General features: G+C 44.0%; 1 protein-coding gene across 1 annotated transcript; it reads right to left on the bottom strand.

Annotated features, from left to right (window-relative positions):
• Nucleotides 1-2149: 2149 nt before the first annotated feature.
• Nucleotides 2150-20214, bottom strand: LOC119164685 (cytochrome P450 2U1). The gene is made up of 5 exons (XM_075872901.1): nucleotides 19962-20214; nucleotides 19264-19384; nucleotides 16226-16484; nucleotides 13174-13364; nucleotides 2150-2515 (listed from the first exon to the last, which is right to left on the bottom strand). The coding sequence occupies exons 2-5, from the start codon at nucleotides 19358-19360 to the stop codon at nucleotides 2337-2339; spliced, it is 726 nt and encodes a 241-aa protein (XP_075729016.1). The 5' UTR covers nucleotides 19361-19384; nucleotides 19962-20214; the 3' UTR covers nucleotides 2150-2336.
• Nucleotides 20215-20703: the final 489 nt, after the last annotated feature.

The following is a 20703-nucleotide window of genomic DNA, read 5'->3' as shown; positions in this document are numbered from 1 at the left end:
ACAAGAGGAAGGAGACTTTTTCTTGAACGGAGCGCGCAGTATGCCACATATGGCTTTTCTATATGTGATTTTGCCAGCGTTGCACCATGATACATGAGACGACGACCGCATACGACAGCGCCGGCCCCCAAAAGTGCTCTGCACTTGAAAGAATAGTGATCAACGTGGAGTGTTCATTGATCCCTTTGAAGGATACGAAAAATCTGTACATTCGATAAACATTTACACCCATTGAAATATTGAGTGAATCTTCTAGACGCCTAAATTATCAGATGCCTAAACCCTCAGTAAGTTTGCCTTAGTATGACAAACCAACTAGCCCAGCAACAAATACTTCTAAGTTACATTGAAATATACAGGTTCTGAACCTGAATACACAGCTGTGAAATGTGGCTTTTTCATCTGTTTTGCGTTTGCCCGCTCACATGCCAGCCTTCGTTGCAATGTTTTAGAATAGCAATGAACATTGTGTGTTTTTAATATGTGGTTGCTGTATGCTAATGTAGAGCGTATTCTGCAAGTTGTTGACAGAACCACCTAAAGTTCGCAAATGTGTATACAGAAACGTGACAGTAGGTTCATATAGGCAACATATATCGTATTCAATGACTATGCTACATAAATATCACTATGACGACTTCAAATAGTGTAGCCGTGGGTATATTGCTGCGCCGATCAACAGCGGCTGTCGCCTGTTGTCTTGAGTGGCCGTTAGATTTGACAAAGGAGACAAAAGGAACAGCATGGGGAGAAAAAAAACGTATCTTTATTTTTCATATACGCTTGCATACAAATCCATACATCTGCGGGTAACAATACGTGCCGATAAACATAAATTTTTGCTTAATCGTGGCCCAGTTCTCTCAACTTTAGTGGATTTACTGTTTTGGGAAGTTTGAAACCCGTTCATAATGAACAGCTGAATTTACATGAGCTCGTGTCTGGCTGGTTCGTATTGTTAGGCCACAGATGACAATGCGTCGTTCTATTGATAATCGCTGCGAACGAAGCCTAAAGCCTGACCATGCTTACGCGTTACAGCGCGTCAACGCGTGGCCTGCCCATTCAGCGCCGTGCCCTCTTCGATACGAAAACAGAGAGTAAGTGGCAACACTAAGCGGCGCTGTCTCTCTCTTTCTCTCTGTTGAGTGATGGCGCGACACCAAGTCCACAAGCCACGCGCAGACGCACTTAAACGCGTATAGGTGTGGTTGCACCTTGTGTGGAACAGTTTCCCAATAAGAGCTTGAGCAGCTTGACGATGTCCCATTCTCTTACAAGTTTGCAATACCGAAAGATGACGATTAGATATATGACAATTGTACACAAGTGAATATTACAAGATACTTAGTACTGCATAAGCAATTTGACAAAACTTGCGGACCAAGCCAAACAAAGTTAGAGAGGAGGATAATTAGGACAAGAAAAATAGAGAGGACTAATAACAGACCTGCAAGAAGGGAAACGAAATAGAAAGAAGCGTTTTATGCGAAAGATGACGTTGGAGGAAGTGTCAGAGCTTCCATGATTTAGCGAACTAAGCAGTGAACAGCGAGAGTGCAGAACAAAGATTTTTTCTTCATAATGCGCTGTATTCGCTTGTACAAACCAAATTGATTTGTGTCTATTATGGATCATGCTTTTATCTACTTGTACTCTGGCAACAACATTATATACAATGAAGCCGTTCTAACACTGCCTTAAGCGGTGCTTGCACGAATGAAAGAGTTTGTACGTATGATTGATTACACACACAGATGTATACAAACATTAATACATACAGGTATGTCGAACGCCTCTGAAATGAGTTCTTCGCTAAGCCTCTGCTTGCTGTAGCGGTAGTCATGGCTTAGATTGCCCCACTTGAATTTTTGACCGGGTCATTTTGATACCTATTATTTTCCCAGGGATATCTAACAGCACTAGGCTCTGCTACCTTAAGGTACAAAGAAAATTTGGCTGGGTTGGAGAAGCTGAGAGGTCGACCTGAGTCAATTTGCTGGCCGGCTACTCAGCGTTAGGCAAGGGCAAGGGAAAAAGTTCTATTGGGACCACTACCTCGTCATGAGCGCGACATCTTGAAAGCGCTTAAAATTTTTTTTTGCATAGGTGTAAACTCAGCGAGAGATTATAGATAGTTTACCGTCCCTCTCTTCTTTTTAGTATTTTAACGTAAAACCTAATGTAAGTACGTGAAAGTTCTTGTATATGGTCCTCATCGAATAACGGCGGCCGCAGCTGGGAGCAACCCAGCTCCGTATCTCAGCAGACAACCGCCATTTCGACCTCATTGCTGTGGTGAGCACTGCTTCATCGGCACCTCTCCGAGGGGAGTTTCAATCGGAGCGTGGCAGGAAACGTATCTTGGTAGCGGCGTGCTCGTACAGCGGCTGGTACGAACCAATGTGCACGGTGGCGCCTTCTTCGGGAAGGATTCTGAACTTCTGAAGCAGCTTGGTCAGGTAGAGGAAGGCCTCAGCCGTGGCCAAGCTCTCCCCTGGGCAGATTCTTTTACCTGCAACAGAAATAAATGATTGATGATTGTTGCAGTTTGAACGTCCCAAAACCACGATATAAATAAGAGGGATGTATTAGTGGATGGCTCCGGAAATTTTAACCTGCTGTTGTTCTCTCACGTGCAGCTGAACTTAGTACGTGAGCCTGAAGCAATTTCGCCTGCAACGAAAATGCGGCTGTCGCAGCTGGAATTCAATCCCATGGCCTTTGTGTCAGCATCTGAACACCGTCACAAAGAGACGATCGTTGCAGGTTGCAACATATGTTGCTGATTGCGTTCGGCTGAGACATCCTAGATTGGAGGCTCAAAACTACACCAGCTGGTTACGCTATAGCTTACAGCGTGATGCTTTAAATTAGGTAAAAATTGTAAAAATTTTTTGCTCGTCTTAAAGCGTAACAGAATTTGCGTTATTTTGATTGATTGATATGTGGGGTTTAACGTCCCAAAACCACTATATGATTATGAGAGACGCCGTAATGGAGGGCTGCGGAAATTTAGACCACCTGGGGTTTTTTAGCGTGCACCCAAATCTACGCACACGGGCCTACAACATTTCTGCCTCCATCGGAAATGCAGCCGCCACAGCCGGGATTCGATCCCGCGCCTTGCGGGTCAGCAGCCGAGTACCTTAGCCACTAGACCACCGCGGCGGGTGCGTTATTTTACGGTATAACGGAGAAGTTTACGTGATTGGCCACGCATGTAGTGTTATATTATTGCGCAAAACCAAACCAGAGACAGACGATGCTGATACTGCACTGGTTTGCACGCTTTGATTAACGGCTGGCTTGAAGAATTGCGAGTTACACAATCATTAACTAAGGGTACATTGTTATTATGTTGTTTTCACGAGAACGCTGACGCGGCTGAAAATTTTCGTGGAGCTGAAAATTTTCGCGGAACAACTGCAGTAAATGTTGGAAAGTTCACAGACAAAAAAAGTTACTACATATTAGCGTTTGCCTATACATATATTTATTTTACAGTGAACTGACTTTCATTTTGCATGCAATATCTGTCGTGCCAACTTTTCTGAGAAAATCTTTACCTAGCGTACGCTTGTTGGCAAATCTCTCGAGTATGTACTTTGTACAACCATATTTCAATATTTCTAGAACAATAATTTATGTTACCCCTTGATAATGACGTTCAAACGTGGCGCAATAAGAGTTTTTCTATACGAATAAGTTTTCTGCTCATGACTTCTTCTTGTCCCTCGTATCATGAGACGGTAATGATACATGGACTGCAGGGCAACCAGTCTGCAATCACCAAATAGCCAAACTCATCACTCTGCCTTATTTTATTTTGCTCATTCTTTAAAGCTTTGGTACCACCGGCGTTCCTGCTTGGTTTTCACGAGGTGTCTAATCGTCTTTCACTGCGCAAGTTCTCCTTCACTGCGTTGCCCGCAGATGTTCTTTCGCCCACCTTTAGTTATCAAGCGTGTCGTTTTCTGCAAGTTCGTTGACGGAGGTTTATCTACTAATGTTAGTGTCTTCAGGAGTACCAAAAAGATTCGTTTTTGAATATAAATATCCCAGAATTCATAAAAAGCTGGTCTATAAAATCAGGATTTATTGACAATGTTTACAGACACTCAAATTAGGCAAAGGTCTTGTCACGCAAAGAAAAAAAATATTGAGCATCTTCCTTCCTCGATCGGATGCGAAGCAGCAGCGGTGTGCACGGCGTTGACCCGGTTGAAACAGGCGTCGACGCGGGTGCTGGAAGAACAGTTTGAAGCGAAACTCGACGTAGCGTTCTCAGAAAAATGAGCCAAAAGAGTGTTTTCACTCGACGTGCGGTTGAGCGGTGCGGGCCATGGAGAGGGTGAAGCGAGAGAGAAGTGTGTTGCGAGTGGTTGGAGGAGCCGGCAGCTGCGGGCGCTGCAGTGAGCGTGCTGCGGGTGAGAAAGAAAGTGACGTCAGCGAACACCTGCGAGGGGAGCGTGTCGTCAACGCGCAGTGGTGGCGTGATCTACTTGGCACAGCTCCAACACCTCCAGCGAGGATAACGCGTTGCGGCGCTTTCGCACGAACGCACGTATACGTACGGTGCTATACACGTGAGTCAAAGAGCTGCTTTGCATCTACAAAAATAAGGCGTAGACGCTAGCAGCCGTGGGTTCGAGGTGCCCTGACAACGCTACTGTATTATTTGTAATGCTTGGAATCTGTTCGAGAAAAATATGAGCATGGCTTTAGTGACTTGAAACCATAATGAGCGAGGTACAGTGGAGCTGAGGGGAAAGCTCAGCGTTGGAGTGCAAAGTAATGCAACGCTAGCCAAAATAGGGTATGGTGCAGCAAGGCGTCCAGGAGTTAAGCGATGCTGAGGAACACATGTTAATAAAACAAACGTATTAAATGCGAAGTATTTCTTAGTGAACTTCGGCACATACCCACGGGTGGGTATGTGCCGTTGGTTTGCAGGTATTTGCCACAGGTGATTGACACTTATTATCTACCCAGTAACGACGAGAGCACACATGGGCAATTTTAACGCGCGAATGTGAAGAAATACCTGACGTCGGTAGCGTCGACTTGACGAGTCCAAATTGGAATTGCCAAGTATTCTGGGTGCCAATGAAGCATTTTACCAGAGAGTAACGCCAGGTCTCGGAACTACTTTTAGAATAGATGCCAATCTTCGTGAAATATTAATAGTGGTTTCAGTGCTGCCTACCTAATTTGATAAACATTACATACGTACTATTTTGATACAGCCGTTACGTCAGGTTAACGTTAAATGTAGTTAGTTGCCATGCGTTAAAGTTGATTTAAGTAGCAGTGTCCAGGGCCAGCATCTTCACGAGCATCAGCGCTTCATATCAGCTTCTGGTGTTGCTAAAACGCGTGTTACAGTTGGCATCTTTGCGCAAGTGCAAACAACTGGTTATGTAAACATCTAAACTCTTCAACACATGTGTGTTCGTGCAACATTTGTGCATTCTTTTGCGCCATTTCGTGACGTGTCGCTCAATAAAAAATGCAATACGGTCACCTTTCTTCCGCATGCTTCGCGTAACGTCGATTCCCGTGTACGCGGGATCTGCTGAATTTTTTATTTGGGCGAACCTGCACCCACAACTATACGTGACTACAGTCGTCAAAGGGCGAGTCAGTCGAATTCTAAAGATGTCCATCTGCCTTCCTTTTGTGGCCAGAGCAACCACTTGAGCGCGGGCCGCATGCGAGCCGCGTCTGGCCTGGTGCTCGTGCCACGATTCCCGCACTCACTTGTTTATGCATAGTGTGCAATTTACCTCATATTTTAAAGTGCTGTATGCGCACGTTTTATCCCTTATAATATTTGTTGTTTGGAATCGCGAAACACATTTATTTGTTCATTTCCATTTGCTTGTTTATTGTGGTTTACGTTTCCTCCGTGGCTTAATTAAGTTAGCGACAGTTGTAGCTACTATTGTTGGTATTGTTTATGTTCATTCATGTTAACACTCTTGCTTGGGGCCTAGTGGGGCCAACAGTATTTGTAAAAAAGTGCGCCCTCCCCTTTCCGGAGAGAATCGTGAAAAATGCGAATGCATTTGTTGTGCCGAGATTACACAGCGTAATAAGTTTAATGACGTAAATAATGACGAGATGAGGATTAGTACCATAACCATTTATGTACACAGTCGTCAGTGAGTGAACGGTCGAGAGTGATGCGCGCGCTCTACTCTATTTATATATGACACCCCAGATGACACCCCCCCCCCCTCAGTAATGAAAGAAGGAATCAGAAAAGCTTCGGAGAGCATGCAAAGGGGCAAAGCTGCTAGTGAAGATCAGGTAACATCAGATCTGCTGAAAGATGCAGGACAGATTGTGTTAGAAAAACTAGTCGCCCTGTTTACGAGGTGTCTCCTGACGGGAAGAGTACCAGAGTCTTGGAAGAATGCTAACATCATCTTAATACATAAGAAAGGAGATGACAAGGACTTGAAGAATTACAGGACGATCAGCTTGCTCTCTGTAGTATACAAACTGTTTACAAAGGTAATTGCTAAAAGAGTAAAGAAAACATTAGAATTCAATCAACCAAAGGAACAAGGAGGACTTCGAACAGGCTGCTCAACAATCGACCACATTCATACTATCAATCAGGTAATAGAGAAATGCTCAGAATATAACCAACCACTATACATAGCCTTCATAGATTACGAGATGGCATTTGATTCAGTAGAAATATCAGCCGTCATGCAGACACTGCGTAATCAGGGTGTCGATAAAGTATATATAAACATCCTGGAAGAAATCTACAGGGGATCAACTGCTACCTTTGTGCTTCATAAAGAAAGCAACAAAATACCAATCAAGAAGGGTGTAAGGCAGGGAGACACAATCTCCCCAGTGCTATTTACCGCGTGCTACAGGAGGTTTTCAGAAGCTTAGAATGGGATCAGTTAGGGATAAGAGTTAATGGAGAGTACCTTAGTAACCTGCGCTTCGCCGATGACATTGCATTGCTGAGTAACTCAGGGCACGAATTGCAAAGCATGATTATGGAGTTAGACAAAAAGAGCAGAAAGGTGGGTCTTAAAATTAATCTGCAGAAAACGAAAGTAATGTACAACAACCTCGGAAAAGAGCAGCGCTTCGAGATACGTAATAGTGCACTTCAAATTGTAAAAGACTATGTAACTTAGGGCAGGTAACGACCGCGGAGCCGAACCACGAGATTGAAGTAACTAGAAGAATAAGAATGGGCTGGAGCGCATTTGGCAAGCACTCTCAAATTATGACAGGTAGATTGCCACTACCCCTCAAGAAGAAGGTATATAACGGCTGTATCTTGCCGGTACTTAGCTACGGAGCAGAAATCTGGAGACCTACAAAAAGGTTCAGCTAAATTGAGGACGACGCAGCGAGCATTGGAAGGAAAAATGGTAGGTGTAACCTTAGAGGACAAGAAGAGAGCAGAGGGGATTAGGGAACAAACGGGGGTTAAGGATATCATAGTTGAAATCAAGAAGATGAAATGAACATGGGCTGGGCATGTAGTGCGTACACAGGATAATCGCTGGTCATTAAGGGTAACTAACTGGATTCCCATAGAAGGTAAGCGGGTTAGGGGGGGGGACAGAAGGTCAGGTGGGCAGATGAGATTAAGAAGTTTGCGGGTATATATTGGCAGCAGCAAGCACAGGACCAGATTAACTGGCGGAACATGGGAGAGGCCTTTGTCCTGCAGTGGACGTAGTCAGGCTGGTGATGATGATGATAATGACGAGGGAGTGGCAGGAAGAGTGGGGTTCAGGGAGGAGCGAATAAAAGAATAAAAGAAGGTTTAGTTCGGACTGGCGTGGTGGATGAACGTGTTTTTCGAGCGCTCCCGATCGACTGCACAGATAAGTGGTTTTGCATGTTTTGAGCTTGCCTTTATAATTATAAGACAGTAGTTAAAACCTTTGTAGCACTTATTACATTGTCCGGGGGTATTGACTAGTTTGTGCGTGTGTGTGTTTGTTTCTTTGTGTTTTTTCTCTTGCCACCCCGTGGGAGAGGTGCACGTACATTGAACTCGCAAATTTTTAGAGTAGAGCTTAATTTTCTCTTTTTCTTAGGGCAGGGATCGTGGTCTGTAATTATCGAGTGAGACAAGTCATAGGGGCAATCGGTGTCATAAAGACATGGTTGAAAAGGCTGTAAGGTGTTCAGGATGCGAAGTGATTTTGAAAATTGACCCAAGTGCAGAAGCAAATGGAGAGGAGGCTGACGTGAAGTGTAGGAAATGTGAGGTCAAGGAAAAAATGGAGAAAACAATGGTTGCCCAGAGTGAACTGCTGTTGAGAATCGCCGAGCTAGAGACTGCTGAAGTCCGCCAAGGAAGCACTAGCCATGGTGAACAAAGGCGCAGCTGGCGGAGAGAACAGTAGGGCACCGGCAACCAGAACGGCAGAGAAGAAAGAGCTAGCAAGTTTGAAAAAAAAAACAGGTTCAGCCGGTTTAATTGTCGCAAGGCCACGATTCAGCGAAGTAGTGGTTGGGCTGAGAGGGGACAAAGCAGCCGGTGTCACAGGTGCAAGTAACCCTCAGGTACAGGACGCTCCAGCTGAAAAGTCACAGCATGTGATCTTCGCTGGGGACTCGAATTTAAATCGATGCGCTGAAGCAATAAAAGGGGTGGTAAGAGGTGACAAGAGGGTTGCAGTAGGGACGTTCCCAGGACGCAAGCTGGAAGCAGTCATGAGGCAAGTGAGCGCAAAACTCAAAACTACAGCTGATAGACGAAACCTCGTGATAATTTCAGGTGGTTTAAACTATGTCTTAAATAAAGATAGGCAGCACTAGCGACCACACTGGCGAAAGGGGCCGATGACATGCGCGCCACTTCTCCTCAGGTACATGAAGTGATATGCATGATACCGGTGCGTGACAGCAACCTGCAAAGAGCGGTTGTCAATGCGAACCAAGAGATATGGCGGATGAGTCGAGGGAAAGGCTTTGGGGTGGTGAAAATAAGCACAGAGGTGCGTAGGTGGGCTGGTTTTCAACGAGACAGAATTCACTTCGATGAGCGGCTAGGTCGTGAGGTGGGTTGGCGACTTGCATGACGCGCAATAGCTTTTTTGGGGGGCACGCGGGCCCTTCGGGGGGGGGGGGGGGCAAGATAGCTAGTAACGAGGAAAACAACCAGGGAGACTATTTGACAGGTGGTATGGACAGATACGATTCCAAAATGGCACCAGTATCTAAGATAGGTAAAGTCCAGGGCAGAAATAGACGTAGCCACGCCCGCCGAGCTACTTCAAACATAGGGTATATTAACATGCAGGGTGGCAGGTACAGGCTGAAGTGGGAAGAGATAGAAGAACAGCTAAAAGGGGAGGTCGATGGAATACGGTTTTTTAGAAACACATCTCAGGGACATGGAACAACCTCCTTACAATCCGGACTACGCGTGGGAATGTTGTAATGGAACAGAAGGCAGCAGAAAGGGGGGTGGTATTGGAGCATTCATTCATAAAAGTACAGACTGGCAAAGGGTCTAGCAGGAGTGGAAGGAACATTTATGGCTAAAAGGGAAAGTGGTAGGGTAGATGACACTCCTTAGTTTGGTGTACTTGTGGACGGGAGCAAAGGCCAGAGAGGAAAACCAGGCAATGGTAGAGTATATATCAAAGGACATTCAGGAGTTAGGAGGAGAGTGCGAGACAATTATACTAGGAGATATGAATGCACACATAGAAGATATAGATGGGTATACCGACGCGACAGGCAAAATGATCGTGGACATGTGTGAAAGGCTGGATTTGATCATTTGCAACAGTACCGAGAAGTGTGAAGGGCAAATAACATGGGAGGTAGGAAGGCTGCAGTCGACGATAGATTACGCACTGATGTCACATAAGATGTATGATAAGCTCAAGGAAATGTACATAGATGAAGGTGGCTCCAGAAGTCTGGGTAGTGATCACAAACGTATCAAGCTAAGTTTTGGAAGAGCAGTGAAAGTGGGAAGGAGACAATATGAGCATCAACAGGAAAATGTTTATTCAGAAAGGCAAATAAAAATAGCTACTAAACAAATTGAGGAAGTAATCACTTAGGATAATAAAACAGTGGGGACATACTTGAATTTAATTAGACTGTTTGAGCTAGAGCTTGCTAAGGCACGTGACAAGTCACCCCGGAAAAGAAGACACAAACCGAAAGTTGGTGGGATGAGGAAGCTAAAAGAGCCATAGCAAAACGTCAGGAAACCTCTAGTGAACACAGACATGCTAAGCAGCGGGGTGAACCGAGAGATGATGTTGAAAGAAAATGGGAAATATTTATAAGCTGTAGAAGGGATGCCTTACTTCTGATCAATGAAAAGATGAGAAGAAAAGGAGTTCAGTGGCTTGCAGAAGTACACAAAAAGATAGAAAGGCAGCTGCGAAATTTTGGAACCATCTAAACTCCCTAAGAAATGAGACGAGCCTAGAGCACCGGTTTGTAACTACAGCCCAAGGGGCTAGGCTAGAAGGGGACGAAGCCATTGAATATATAAGAACAAGTGTGACAGAAAAATTTCAACAAAGAAGTGCTTTATGCACCACAATTCACAAGGATGAATCAAGTGGTGCGATGGCTCCATTTTCACAACAAGAGGGGGAAAGGACTGAGAAGAGGGTCCCTTGTGGTACATGAACAGGCCCAGATGGCATTCCAATTATGCTGATAAAGACATTAGGTCCGAAGTCTAAGCAGGCTTTGAGAGAGGCAGTGAGCAAAATAATAATCGATGGAGAAGTTCCCGATGGATAAAAACTTAGCAGGATGAGCATGATCCATAAAGGAACGGGGGACAAAGCTTACATAAACAACTACCGTCCTATAACAGAGACATCAGTGGTCTACAGGCTGGCAATGCAGATTATAAAGGAAAGACTGCAGACATAGATAGAAGATGAGGGGGTGTTGGGGGAACTGAAGAATGGGTTTCGGAAACACAGGAGGTTGGAAGACAATCTGTTCTCACTGACGCAGTGCATCGAAATAGCAGATAAGAAACACAGGTCCCTGTGGCTAGCATTTTTGGATATCAAGAGAGCATACGATAGCGTAATTCAAGAGGACTTGTGGGTAATACTGGACACACTAGCTGTGGAAGATGGAGTCACTAATATTTTAAAGGATATCTATAAAGGTAAAAAGGCAGTTATAAAGTGGGAAAAACAGGTATCGAAGCCTAAATACAGAAGTAAAACGGGGGCTTAGGCAGTGGTGTTCTCTGTCACCCTTGATATTCATGATGTACCTACAAGGATTACAGGCCAAATTAGAGGGAAGTGGACTGGGTTTCAACCTCTCTTTTGTCAAACAAGGAAAACTAATTGAACAGGCACTACCAGCATTGATGTATGCATATGATATAGTGTTAATGGCCACCAACAAGGAAGATTTGCCGAGATTGATGGACCTCTGCGAAAATGAGGCAGATAGGTTAGATTTTAGATTCAGTAAGGAAAAATCAGCAGTCATAATTTTTAATGATAATGAAGGTAGTGAGCTTAGAATACAGGAGGTCACGCTAGAGATAACAGATAAATTCAAATATCTTGGCGTATGGATAAGCAATGGGACCAAATACCTAAGAGAATACTTGAGGGACTAAAGGTAACAGGATTGCAGCAGTGATGAAAAATAGGACACTGTGGCATTAGAATAGGCATGATGTAGTGAGAGGAATATGGAAAGGGGGTCATGGTTCCTGTTCTGACATCGGCAATGTGGTCTTGTGCATGAGATCAGAAGTTCAAGCAAGATTAGAATTTAAGCAACGTGGAATAGGTAGGCTTGCCTTAGGAGCTCACGGGAATACACCAAATCAAGGAGTACAAGGTGATATGGGATGGACATCATTTGAGGGCAGGGAAGCTAGCAGCAATATAAAATTTGAGAAGCGATTGAGATAGATGGTGGAGGAGCGTTGGGCTAGGAAGGTATTCAGCTACTTGTACATGAAGATACAAAATGAAGCAAGCAAACCAGAAAATTGACTGGTAAATACTTAGAAAACAGCAGGGGGCCAAACCAAAAAGAATTACCGGTTAAGAAGAAGGTGAAGGGAGCTGAGACCGATATGTGGAGAATCGGCATAATTAAGAAGTCCGTATTAGAGATCTATCAAACTTTTAAGCATTTTAAAGAATCTATGATAATACTCGGGGGTAGTTCTTTACTGTTCGAGGCCAGGACGGGAGTATTGCGAACCAAGACATATCGGGCCAAATACGAAGGGGTAGACACGGTATGCGGTGCGTGTGGAGAGGAAGAGGAAACTGCCGAACACTTGATAATGTTCTGTAAAGGGCTTCACCCTATCGTTCAGGATGATGGCGCAGAGTTTTTCAAAGCACTAGGGTTTAGAGACAGGGAGGGCAAAGTAGGCTTTAAGCGGGTAGAATTAACTAGAAGGAGGTTATCTGATTGGTGGCTAAAGTCAAGGCACGAGTGAAAATTAAACCCTTCACTGAAAAGTACAAGTCCTCAACCTCACTATTTTTCAAGTCCTCAACCTCACTAGTTTTTTGTTCACTAAGTATTACAGCTCGGTGGCGTTAGCCACCGCCTGATCTGAAGGGTACAGCCATATCAATCCATTCTTCCATCCACACTCCGCTACTCCACCCATGCCACTTGCTGCGGTTGCGAGGGGGTTGCACGCACCCGCAGCTGTTGCTATGGAAGAGTGAGAGTGGGGAGTTAACACCTGCCAGCTCGCGGACACCGATAGACGCCTGACATGGGCAGACTAAAAAAAAAATCATTCGCATTTAAAAACGCAGCCATTCTACTCTTAAACATCCTCCCCTCCAAAAATTTTGCTGTTGACAGTCCCGGTGGCACATACCGGCCAACCCAGTTTTGAACAGCTCCTCGATTGTTTAGGGGGCTGGAGTTGAGTAGCAGGGCTTGCACAATTTCTGTGTCACATAACTGCGAGAATTGTTGTATCCTAATCACCTTTGCTTTAACAGCTACACTGTAAAATATTTGCGTATACGGATAGCTTTTCTTTTCTCTTTTATTCTCAGCTTTATGACCCTGTAGCTTAAGGTACAGTTGGCCCTCTAACCAAATGTAAAGCCATCAGAGGAATGCCTATGTGGATAGAAAGATAGACCACGTGCATTCCTTAATCCTGCTACATGTACTCACCCAACGAAAAGGTTATGTAATGCGCGGGCCTAATAGACGGCATGGTGCCGTCGGTTGCGATGAATCGCGAAGGGTCGAACTTCTCTGGCTCCTTCCATAGCTCGGCACTCTGGTGGACAGCCCAAAAGTTGGGCAGGAGTACGGTGCCCTTGGGAACGTGGTAGCCACCGATCACCATGTCTTCCACGACTCTGCAAGAGTGGATATAGACAGCATACACAAAAGGGCCACAAACAGAGCGAAACATGGCCACCGACTGCGCACACTATAGACCAAAACGTGTCGTGTATCTTTTATTTTTTCTAGACAAACAAAATACCTTCCGATGTAACCGTGTAATTTTGCCCACTCAACAGACAAACCGTTTAACAACTACAATGATTAAAAAAATGAAGATCCAATGAGAATTTTTTTAAAATACCCTGTGTCTGAAGCCTGAGGTTCTTTATTTGGGCTTTCTCGCCTAAGACTTATTATTATTATTATTATTATTATTATTATTATTATTATTATTATTATTATTATTATTATTATTATTATTATTATTATTATTATTATTATTATTATTATTATTATTATTATTATTATTATTATTATTATTATTTCACTTTTCACACATTTGTTGCATTGTGTGCGTGGAAGTACTGCAATACTGTGATAACGAGAAGCCAGACACTGCATTAAAAATAAGTTCCAAAGAGTCACATTTTCATTGATCGGAACAAATTTTGAGGTTCCATGGGTAAAAGAAAGTATCACCATGGAATTGTTGACAACGTTGTGAAAAATGCTGATGGAATGGGCCAAGGCACACTCCCTATTTCAGACAAGTTTCTTAATATTCGCAAACTAGCCTAATTATGACGCACTTTTAATATTCGCCAAATAGCTACAATATTTTTCAAAAACATCGCACCATAGCACTCTTTTTCATAGTAGCGTTTTCTATAATAGCACCATAGTAGCGTTGTACGGACTTGGGAGGAAAGTTTTTTCCGAAATAAACGTCGTTGTTTGTTGCCACGCCTTTGCTCTCTGTCTGAATTTGTACTGCTCTGCTTTTTTTTATTTCAGCGTTTTATGGCTTTTGTAGTATACCTAGTACTCTTGCTAATTGATTGCCTCAGAGTCACCTCTCTTGAGCCATCACGTGCAGTGCATCACAGATACAGGGACTTAATCATGCCAGCCTATCAACCTGTTCGAGTCTGTCAACAGTCATGGAAGCCTTTTTCCTTATTTATTTTACCCTCAGCGTTGGCGCACAACGAAAGGAAGGGGAATGTCACATATCAAAATGGGAAAGAACATTTGATACAAAACTTAATAATGAAACTTAAACCATTTACAATATATACAAGGTAGATGACCAATCAAAGATGTCAACAAAAAGACGTGGCGATAAGGATAATGCATGTATTTCATGTTGAAGAACTAAAACAAATAATAATTATAAGCCAAAGAAGAAGAGTAAAAAAGAGGACGTGAATAAAAGCTGCATCAAATAAAGTTACATTTTTTCTTGTGTCAATTTAGCGCGAAGACTATTGCGTGTATGTGTGAGAATAGAGACATCTTATCGCTCTGGAGTACATCGTACTCTAAATCGTCCAACATTTCTTCTAAACACAAAAGAGTGACAAACACATGTTCTAAAAAATTTTTAAAACCTGATTTGTCGGTGATAGCGGTAGCTCATCGTGCCAATAGATTAGATTCGTATATAGTTCTTCATACGAATGCAGAGTAGGTTATAGCAGCTCTGCAACAAGGAACATGAACAGTTTTAGCTGGTCAATTTTTGGTTGTCTGAAAAAGGCGGTTTAACAAACTGTTCTCGAAGGTTATATGATAAGACAGATGCTTGGGCTAGATGGTAATTGGGAATCAACATATTTGCACAGTAATGCTACTCGTAGTCTTGCTCTGTGCAAATATGTCGAAGGTTAAAGTTGTGATAATAAAACTTATGAAAGAGACTAAGCCGGGATATTTTACGCTGAATGGCGAGTTCTTGATGGTTAAGCTGGGACATCGTTAGAGCGACATTAGGAGATCGGTTTTAGTGGGATATATTTAGGCGAATCGAACGATTCCGGGTAAACGATTCCTGGACTTTTATGTTTTTGTTTGTTTGTGTTACCACCATGATCCCGGATGGATGGTGCATATTCAGGTGACTTTCTGATTGTACGATGAATGATCCATATTCAAGTATCTACCGACTTGACTGATCAGCCCAGGAGGACCCACAGAGGACGGCTCCTATACGTGTATTGGATCACCAATAAAGTTGAATATAACACTTTCAGTTTCTTTCGGCTATCATTCATACTGTGAACCCCGTTTCATGTTATGAAACCTGATCGCCACTGCACTCAACTTTCCCAATGTCCCTCCATCCATGCTGATTAACATTCGTGACAACTCCTTACATACTCTGACAGCCACTTACGCAAATTCGGACTTCCCGTCACACCTTCAAAGGGATTTGCGAAGAGAATAGGGGATGATCACGAGATGGAAAGGTGTGGTGTCCAGGCATAGACAGGAGGAAAGAGAAAAAGAAAAGACAAACACTGACTTTCAACTGAAAATGCATGCCACTTGTTCCTCCTTTACTATATAGCATTCGCGTTTGTGTCCTCCATAGCCCTGCCTGCCTGCCTGCCTGCCTGCCTGCCTGCCTGCCTGCCTGCCTGCCTGCCTGCCTGCCTGCCTGCCTGCCTGTCTGTCTGTCTGTCTGTCTGTCTGTCTGTCTGTCTGTCTGTCTGTCTGTCTGTCTGTCTGTCTGTCTGTCTGTCTGTCTGTCTCCACATGTGAAGATGAGGTTCTGAGAGATTGAGCAAGGCGTGCATAAAACGCTGCTAAAAAGGCAATCTTTCCCATTACAACTGACAATCCCTTTTGACGAAACTTGGGCTCCCTCACGGCATTCTCTGTAGAAGCATTCCTCAACACTGCATCGTATAACCTCACTGCGTATGCCTGGCCGAATTCTGAGGCACACGCATTTTGATGGCGTAATGCCATACGAGCGCGGTCGTCATACCCGCGAGGAATGCCGAAAGGCGTGCACGCTTTCCAACGGTACATCTCCCAGATGGTGGCCATGGTGAGCGGCATGTGGACGTGGTCCGTCCACGTGGGCAGCCGCTCCCTGCCCACAACATGGTCGATCTCCCTGCGCACTTGCTCCTGCAGGCTGTCCGCACGGGCGGCGAACATGAGTATGTGGCTTTGCACGAACAGCGCCACCACGGCCGTGGCGCCCAGCAGGTAGTCGGTCGTGTTGCCCACCATGCGGTCCTCTGTGGGTGTCAAAGTAAATAATCGCTGCCGATATTGCGTGGCATGACGGCCCGTGCCACGGCAACTCATCATTCCAGAAGGGCTATGAATAGTAACTCACACTGACACTTGACGCGGGAATCAACTGCCAAGAAAGCTGTTGAGCATTGACATAACTTTACACGTCAAACGAAAGTTATTTAAAAACTTAACAAATGATCCTGTTCTATTAGCGTTAAGCGGTAACTACTTCTTCGGGTGATTTATATCATAGTGATGTTGCACGTGGAAAAGAGAATGTTGATTGACGGTTACATTGCACAAAAAAGAGTTCACTTTTATTGATGAGCGTATCATGTAATCTCGTTGTACCTCACTTGTCATGCGCGGCTATTACTTTTTAAATTCTTGTTGCTCGGATTAAACTTTCAGTTGTGAGTGCAGCGCTGTGTGTAGTTCTCTTCTTTGTCTCCGTCTTTTTGTGCACCGCTTTTCTTTTAATATGAATACACACCAACTCGCCCAACTTTCTATTCTGTTGATGTACAGTATGGGCCACTGTTGAAGGGAACACTCGATTGCACACCATCAATTTTCCTGGCCCTCTTAGAGCAAGTGGATTAAGAAACAATCTTCATGCAAGTCAATAGTTTGTCAAGAGGAATTGAAAGTTTGAACCACCAGTAGCCTTATGCATATCTAAGGCGCCATGATTCTGCAAGATAGCCAAATATAAACATGCTGCTCACGCATGTGTTCCCTTTAACACTGAACCCGTCTGTACGTTGAGATTTCTAAATGACTGCATAACTGTCTTGTTGTGGTTTGTACGACAAGACCACATGAGGTGGTTGGTTGTATTCAATAGATTTCACGCGGTATTTTGTAGTGACCGTGGTACAGCTGATATAAAAATTTCATGCGAGATACAGTTCTGTGATGAGTTAGTTTCTTTTATTCTTTTGCACTGTCACGAAGAACGGGCACGCTTAAAAAATGCGAGTATGTGGTGTATTTAAACCTCAATGCCAAGTTTCGCACTCTTTTCCATTTCCGTGTTAATTACTTTTGATGCAGGTTCCCGATCAGATCTACATATTCTAATTTCGGTCGGACGAGAGCTCTGCATGCAGTCAATTTTATGGTCGACGATGTACGACGCAATTTTCGTGTCATAGGTGTTAAGGTTTTAACTCTCAAACGCACAGTGTGTTTATGAAGGACGCTCCAGAGGATCAATCCGGAAACCTCAACCACCACCTGCGGTTCTTTAACTGGAACCTAAATATAAGCACATAGGTGTATAGAACTTTCACCTACGGCGAAAACGCGGCCGCCAAGGCCGGGATGCCATTCCGCGAGCTTCGCGCTTTGGCTAAAGGGAACTTGATGGTGATAAAAGTGCTTCATGACGCAAGGACCAGTTATGGCCAAACGGCCGTAACTGGCTCATTCGTTTTATCAATTCGTCCAAAAGGTATTTGCGCTTAACTCTGGTTAACTATGGTGTACCAACTAGCCCATGTGCACACGTTGTTAGGCAAAAGAGCGCCGCGAAATAGCACACGGGCATAGACTGTCGTGGTGTATTCACCTTGAATATGACGAATAATTTGTGTGTATGCTGCCTGTATGTTGGTATATGCCATGAGTGTGTGGCTTAACGGTTACGATGTGGTGCCGCCAAGCATCAGCGCGTGGTCTTGATTTCGTATTAGGAGGAACTGCCGCTTGTTGTATGTGGAAGGGAGAGTGGGGTGCACCTTCATCTAAGTGCACGTTAAAGAGATATGTAATATACTTTCGAGATTGACATTACTCCATCATTGTAATTGCTCCTAGCGATCACTCCTAGCAAGCGCGAAGCTCTGTGAATGCCGATGAGATATACGTTGAAGAAATATTTTGAACGCAACCCACATAAACAGAGAAAGAAATAAGGAAAGAGACACTTGCAACTAACTTTATTTGAAAAAGAGCTTCTTTTTTGTATGCATGCAGACATATGCGCACTCAGTTGCGCAGGACATTACCAAACAATTCCATGCTTAACACATGAAGAAAGCAAAACATCAAAAATTGCGCTTCACATTTACGCAGGGTGACAGACGTCTTACCGACACACATGTCTCGCTTCACATTGATAAAATACGCCTGTATAAGTTCACGTGCCACAGGGTTTTTGCTTCTTCCAAGTATGCGTATGTTTGCAAGGTCAGGCTCACACATGCGGGATTCGCAGTGCATGGGTCAATGGGCACTCATCCTTATGTTCATTTGAAAGCTCATACTCCCTTGCCCAATCATTAACGCATCAGCTGGTCTGGCCGATATAAAATTTGCCGCAGGTAAGTGAAATTTCGTAAACCACGCACACCGCGCAATGTACAAGTGGTCTTGCATGTTTGTTACCACAAAGGGTCAAATTTTGTGTCGCTGCAATGCGTGGACAGAGGCAATATGTCGTTTGTATACCTTGCGCGGTGTTTGTGCTTCTTAAAGCATATAATTAATTTTCGAGAGTACACTAGTGCTCACCAGTAAATTTTTTGGCCTTTGAGGACTTCGTTTTTCATATTCCAAAAAAAAAAAACTCAGATTGTACTTGTAAGCTCCCCTATAAGAAACCCTTAGCTGCCCATAAAATAATCCTCAGCTTCCAAACTCACCATGGTGGGACGCCCAATCGTATAGCTACATGAAATCTCAGAATATGCTTCGATCTCTTGACTCAACACCATGCAACCGAACGAGAGGTGCTATATATACGACAGAACAGAAAACAGCCGGAACACTCGCCTGTAAACGTGTCGCCTTCGTTGCCAACGTCGTTCATTTTTGCCTTGTAGATGTCGATGACGGCCTTGTTACGCTGAGATTTATCCATGAGCACCATTTATCCAGTCGGTGGACTTCTCTCCTGCGAGGAAAAGATGCGCCCACTAATTTACATAAATCTATCTATCTATCTATCTATCTATCTATCTATCTATCTATCTATCTATCTATCTATCTATCTATCTATCTATCTATCTATCTATCTATCTATCTATCTATCTATCTATCTATCTATCTATCTATCTATCTATCTATCTATCTATCTATCTATCTATCTATCTATCTATCTATCTATCTATCTATCTATCTATCTATCTATCTATCTATCTATCTATCTATCTATCTGTCTGTCTATCTATCTATCTATCTATCTATCTATCTATCTATCTATCTATCTATCTATCTATCTATCTATCTATCTATCTATCTATCTATCTATCTATCTCGACCTGTCTTTGTGTGTGTCTCGACCTATCTGTCTGTGTCTCGACCTGTTTGTCTCGGCCTGTCTGCTGGCGTGCTGGCCTATCCATGCAAAATTGAACACAAAAATTTTTGATTTTCAAAAACCAATATGTACCATACCGTAATGAGCCATGTGCACGTGCCTATCACGTAAAAGTTCGCGTTTCGCACTCGTGGTGTTTTCATGCACTTACTTTGACATGGCCTCAAGCTGCTTGGCCATGTCTTCGACGTGGACGCGGGGAGAACTGGGCCACAGCCAGCGCTCGAGCGACTTCAACCAGCGTGGGCGACAGTCAATAGACGAGGCTGCACTGCCCAGAAGGAAGCCCTCGAGGTGGTCGTCCATGTCCTTCCGTCGTGGATCATCCAGGTCCAGGCGACGTCCCAACAGGAACGTGACTACGTTGTTGCAAGCAGAGCGGAATATCAAGTCGCGCGTCTTGATGCCCGCACCCCCGAATCTGCCTATTGTGTCCACCAAATGCTCGCCTTCAGTCTGCGCGAAGTCATCAAATAATGCATCTTTATAAAAACCTTAAGAGACTTGAAGAGAGCAGTGTGGGTAAGGAAATGAGTGGGTGTTAAAGACATCTTAGTCGAAATCAAGACATGGATGCGGACACTGCAGCACGTAGGAATGATAACCACCGGTCATTAAGTGTAACGACTGCATTCTAACAGAAGGTATGCGGGGGAGACCGGAAGTTAGGTGGGTTGATGAGATTAGGAAGTTTTTCGCATATAACATAGCAGCAGCAAGCACAAAACCAGGTTGACTGGCGGAACATGGGGACCGGGGCATGGTCCTTGTACTGCAGTAGGATTTCAAGCCCGGCAGCAGTATTGAGGAAAAATATCATGATGACGACGATGATGATGATGATGATGATGGCTAAAATGTAAGCCTCATATGCCTCAACAAACGCGAAAAAC

Source organism: Rhipicephalus microplus, chromosome 9 (assembly GCF_043290135.1).
Source record: "Rhipicephalus microplus isolate Deutch F79 chromosome 9, USDA_Rmic, whole genome shotgun sequence".
NCBI classification, from domain to species: domain Eukaryota; kingdom Metazoa; phylum Arthropoda; class Arachnida; order Ixodida; family Ixodidae; genus Rhipicephalus; species Rhipicephalus microplus.
This window is presented reverse-complemented; position numbering and strand designations above follow the sequence as displayed.

Bases quoted from the DNA above. Each gene is read 5' to 3' on its own strand.
- LOC119164685 (XM_075872901.1), bottom strand. From the start codon at position 19,360: ATGGTGCTCATGGATAAATCTCAGCGTAACAAGGCCGTCATCGACATC. The intron at 16,485-19,263 runs GCGAGTGTTCCG...TGACACCCACAG, and splicing joins CGAAGGCGACACGTTTACAG to AGGACCGCATGGTGGGCAAC. The intron at 2,516-13,173 runs GTGAGTACATGT...TTTCTGTTGCAG, and splicing joins TTACATAACCTTTTCGTTGG to GTAAAAGAATCTGCCCAGGG.